The sequence below is a fragment of the Populus alba genome, chromosome 1, assembly GCF_005239225.2.
Source record: "Populus alba chromosome 1, ASM523922v2, whole genome shotgun sequence".
In the NCBI taxonomy this organism is placed as follows: Eukaryota; Viridiplantae; Streptophyta; class Magnoliopsida; order Malpighiales; family Salicaceae; genus Populus; species Populus alba.
Window position 1 is genome coordinate 38,096,200 of NC_133284.1, and position 5,329 is coordinate 38,101,528.

A 5,329-nucleotide genomic window follows, 5' to 3' on the forward strand; every position below is an offset into this window, starting at 1 on the left:
CTACAGATGGGTCTGCTGGCGAAAAGTAACATTTAGAATTGAGGAGCATAACAACAAGAATCTGAGTTGTGCACTTGATGTAACATTTAGAATTGAGGAGCATAACAATGGACAACTTGTTTTTTTTTTTTCCTCGTCAGATGGTATGCAAATGGAAAATCATATTTGTATTATGAAATTTGGAAAAGAAATATAAAAGACATTTCAATGGAAAATCATTGAAATATAATGATTTGTAGTAAATCATTATAACACCAAACTCTTTCTCATTTCATGCCATTGTTATTATAGAGACAATGCAACACAGCCATAAAACCATATAAATTAGCAAAGAAAAACCAAATGAATTGCCCACAACACCAAACCCATGCGTAAATTTTACAGTTGGTTTTGAGTATCAACCAGTCCGTATTCTTTCCAACCTGTCAACACTTTTCCGTGCTCTTTCCAATTGGTGGTCGATGCTTTTCCGGGATTTCTCATGGCAATCAACACTCCTCCGAGACCTTTCCATTTGATCAAATGACATCCTTAACTTTTCTAGCTTGTCAGCATTATTTGACAGATTTTTTAGTTTTTCTAGCTTGTCAACATGATTAGATTGAATTTTTGGTTTCTCGAGCCTGTCAGTACTGTGCCTTGGTTTCTCTCTTCGATCTGTGCTTTTCCTTGAAACCTCAAACACATCAGTACTCTTCCGTGACTGCTCAAACTGATCTGTACTTCTCCTGGAACTGTATCTTTGAGAAGGAGATTTCTCCACAGTTGATATGAACTTCTTCAGATGCCTGATATACTCTGGATAGTGCTCTAAATCACAATGGTTCCCTCCTTTAAGCCAAAGTGGTTCGTACTTTTCTTTACAGAGTTCCCATAATTGCTTACCATGGGACCAATCGACAACTTCATCTGAAGTTCCCTACAAATAAAATAAAAAAAGATCAAAATATTAAGGTAATTACGAATAATAGATCCCAAGTCAATTAACTTTTCATGGGCATCTTGCATTCAGTTGGTGGGATTGCATGCATTTAAAATAAATGAATGAACCCTCATGAAAACCTCCTAGCATCTAGATATTGAGAACTTGAAAGAAGATAACAAATGAAAGGATCAATATCTTATTCAACAACATTATAAACTGATTATTCCAAACAGGAAAGGAAAAAAAAAAAAAAAAAGAGGGGGCGGGGGGTGAAATGAACACTCTCTGTAGCACTTCACTTTTTAGTAGACAGAGAGTCATGGAGCATGAAAAGCAGTTTTTTCATGTTCTTTTTCTAGTTTTTGTTGAAGGGAAATTTTGACTGTTTTCTCCATTACACAACGCAATAGTTAAATCTTAGACCATCCATGGCACAGCGAATATTTCAAATTTAATTATTACACTATACAAAATTACTTCAGCTGTATATGTCAGAACCTCAAGGACAGTCAATTAAAAGAACTCAGTGATGTCAGAAGTCAGCAAACAGCACCATTCCTATGAGCACAAAACGAAAGGCTCAGGAATCCTGATTAGGCCATCCATGAGGTCCATATACCTTACCTCTTCCAACTACAGGGCTGCTCTAACCCCTATCATGTTTAAAAAATTTGTTTTACCTTTACTATTTTTACTGGGAAACCTACTCCCACAGTTGCCAAATGAAATTTCAATCCCTGTGAAGGTTAGATACATGAATAAAGAAAAATATAAAAGGAATTATCCCATTGTTCTTCTTCCTTTTAATTATCGAAAATATAATAAAATTGGGGGGCCTTTATTGTAATAGTTCAGCTAAGATTCTTCAAAGACTATGATTAATTACTTTGTCTGGATCTCCAATCTTTACAATTAGTAAGTTAACAAGTCACATACATGACAGCTATGTTCTTGTTTGAATTGAAGACACCAGCGTGGACCACAAGACCAGTACAGAGCCAAATGTGTCAGATTTACTTGAAAAGACTTGTACTGCCAAATAAGAATAAATCACAAACCCCTATCGTCAATCATCCATGAAATACCAGAAGATAATCCCTGTCACTTCTGCAGGGACTATCACAATACGCCTCTCTAGAAAAATCTAAGAAAGGAGGAGGAAAAAACCAAGTGAACTAAAGGCAGTCTACAAGAAGTAGAGTGTTGAGATATCTTATGGAGAACAATTAAGTTTGTAATACTTGGTTGGAGGAACACAGAGAAACATGCATAGATACATAGATTAACACATAACAAAGTTCCTGCAATGAAACATGAAGAAGCCTAAGAGTTGACAAACAGACCTAGATGCATTACAAGTGCCAGAAACTTATGTGTACTCTAGGTTAAATGAAAATTCCTCGTTACTTGAACAACTAAAAATTTGGAGATCTTCTAACTATACAGGGAGCATTTTAAATTCTTCAAAAGAAGGAAAAACTGTAAATGAGATGACATAAGCACATCAAGGAGGAAGCAAATCGAACAATTCCAACACCAATCATAATGTGACACGAACATCGATACAAATTTTGCTATTCTTTTCCCAAAATATGCAATTATAAAAGAACAAAAGAAAGCTTTATATACACTTCAACATGCATTGCAATAGTATACTTACATGCATGATGAGAACTGGACAATTTACTAGTGGGATTTTGTCAATATTCTGCAAAAAAGAAAAGAAGAAAGAACAAACTCATTATGTTATAGAGATTATAAAATCACCACTTCAGTGATTGGTTAGGACAAGAGTATTGATAAACGCATGTTACCTTATAAATGTCAAACCAGTATGTGCGCTTAACAGGATACATGACTCTTAACCCTGAGAGTATGGGACTATGCAGAACAACAGCCCGTAACTGAGGCAGTCGAGCAGCAAGATCTAACGTGGGGCCACTTCCAACAGATTGCCCATAAAGGATGATGTCTTCCTGCTTGGTACCATAGCTTTCTTCTAGACACTTGTATGCAGCTTCAATATCAGCATATGTATTCTGCTCACTCGGCTGCAACACAGGAAATGATCTTCAGATGGCCATTTCAGTTCCTTCCACAAGCACCAATAAACTCATAAAAGAAGTTTTTTTTTTCAATTAATTATTAAGAAGTTAAAATGTTCATCAAACCTTTCCCGACGATTGCCCATACCCAGAATAGTCATACCTGAGAGAGTTAAAGATTGAATGAGAACAATGAACAAGATTCCAATGAGAGATGCAAAATCACAAACCATGTCTCGGAGTTGTATCTCAACAACACAGATTAATAACATGTCTTGAGACAGAATAAAAAACAAGTCCAATTCATCTAAGCAATGACAGCAAATAGTACTTGGGAAAGGGCATGTCTACTAGCTTGAGATGCAAGCACAATCTGCTAATCGACCAGGAAAAACCAAGCCTATGAACTGTAGCTCAACTGACATTCGTGTCCTCCCCTCCCCACCTCTCCTTGGTAACCAAAAAGATCAACCCTTATATATAATAGACAAAGCCTAACATGATCCTTGGTTTTTTGCAGTGGATTTATTTGAGCAACAGTCATAGAGATAGAGGTATTTCAATTCAGTAGGATTCCCCTGATCAAGCTACGGAGGTAATCCGCATGCTTTAAATCTAAGATTTGGGAGTAAATACGGAAAGAATTCCATCTTGATAGCACCAATACTTAAAAAAATGGCAAGAATCTAAAATTGATGAACATGGAAAAATTACAAAATTCTCTTGTGAACAACAAGAAGTAACAAGAATCAGAGCAGGTGGAAAAAAGAAGTTAAAAGAACATTAATCAAGCTAAAAAAACAAGAAGGTGAAGACGGGAAAATCGAGATATTATAAGTAGTAGTACCCCATGAGATTGACCCTCAAGAGGATGCTCAGCTCAATGAAAAGCTCATACATCTGACCCAGATCGGCAGCATTTCCATGGGAATAAAGCAAGGTGGAAGTAGCCAAAGGATGCCTTATATACATTGCCACAATATCTGTACCTTTCCTTGTTGGCAATTTCAAGATTTCAACATTTTCACGGTGAGGAAATGGGCTCAGTAGCAATAGACCTGTTAATTCATCAGTTACTAGCTTGTATGATGGTGGGTTTGGTGGAAAAAAAGCAAACTTTGCCGCCATTGAAGATGTTACCCCTCCCATCTCTCCCTATGATTCCTTTTGTTGTTCTTGATCGCTTGTTTCTTCCTTCCACTATCACTACGTATCTTTTAGACCAGAAACATTATATTCCAAAGTTTCCTGCTTTATTTCCAAGAAGTTGGAGGTAAATTGCAATGCAAGGGGGGGAGGGGAAGTGGCTTGGTGGGTATGATTTATTTAGCCTCCTTTTTTACTTGGGGATTGAATTGAGGGCTTAAATTATTTGGTGTTGTAGGGTCAAATAGAGTGGACAAGAAATCTTGATGGCAAGTGGAAATGCCTTACAACAACCCATGTGGATAAAGTTGATTGTGATTTTTGGGTTTGAAGAAGAATTATATTAAAAAAAAAACATTTGGATGGAACACTTTGGTTTCATCCTCTTGACACTATATTAAATAGTTTAATTCCACAGGTTCAAGCAACAAGCTTTGTTTGACTTCCCTCTAATTGGTTTGAATTAGCCCATCATTCATTTATTTTGATAAGTAGGAAATAAATAAATAAATTTGTGGATGATATTGACGCTTCAAGTTGGAGTTTTATTCCACTCAGCTACTCCATGAGGTCTCTCAAAATTTCATGAGAATATTTCAACTTTTTTTTTTTTTTTTTCACCGTCATATCCTTGGACAAGTGTTTTCATATGTATATATATACTAAAATCAATTCATTTTTAATCGTACAAGTTTTTTACAATAAGTAAATTAAAAAAAAAAAAAACTCAAGATTAAAATTAAAACCCATTTATTATCAAAACCAACCAACACCTCATAGCAAATGTATGTTTATGATAATGTACGATATAGTTTTATAAAAATATTTTTAATTAAAAATATATTATGATAATGTTTTTTTTAATTTTTAATTTTTATTTTTTATTTTTTACATCCTTATATTGAAATCATAAAAAAAAATACATAATAAAACATCAATTTAATGATTTTTTAAACTAAAAACAATTTAAAAAGTAAGTTGAATCTCATTATCAAATACTGCCCAAGAATAATACCAATGCATTTATATTCTATCTTATCTCGACTGAATTTCAGATACTCTAGACAAAAAGATTTTAGCCTCAAATCTTGGATCACTCGTTGATTCTTGTAAGACTCAGTGTCTGCCATACTTGATTACAAACTCAAGTGCTCTTGATGAGAGATTCAAGCTCGTCATATACACATCCTTGTTGCTCAAGGAATAGATATGA

At 34.8% G+C, this 5,329-nt stretch overlaps 1 protein-coding gene across 1 annotated transcript; it reads right to left on the bottom strand.

Annotated features, from left to right (window-relative positions):
- Window positions 1-208: 208 nt before the first annotated feature.
- On the bottom strand, window positions 209-4,347 carry LOC118058142 (uncharacterized). The gene is made up of 5 exons (XM_035070853.2): window positions 3,818-4,347; window positions 3,097-3,133; window positions 2,740-2,976; window positions 2,586-2,633; window positions 209-919 (listed from the first exon to the last, which is right to left on the bottom strand). The coding sequence occupies exons 1-5, from the start codon at window positions 4,117-4,119 to the stop codon at window positions 398-400; spliced, it is 1,146 nt and encodes a 381-aa protein (XP_034926744.1). The 5' UTR covers window positions 4,120-4,347; the 3' UTR covers window positions 209-397.
- Window positions 4,348-5,329: the final 982 nt, after the last annotated feature.

Excerpts from the sequence above, each read along its gene's own strand:
- LOC118058142 (XM_035070853.2), bottom strand. The coding sequence starts at position 4,119 with ATGGGAGGGGTAACATCTTCAATGGCGGCAAAGTTTGCTTTTTTTCCA. Across the intron at positions 2,977-3,096 it reads ATGGGCAATCGTCGGGAAAG|CCGAGTGAGCAGAATACATA; the intron begins GTTTGATGAACA and ends CCTGTGTTGCAG. Across the intron at positions 2,634-2,739 it reads ACTGGTTTGACATTTATAAG|AATATTGACAAAATCCCACT; the intron begins GTAACATGCGTT and ends TCTTTTTTGCAG.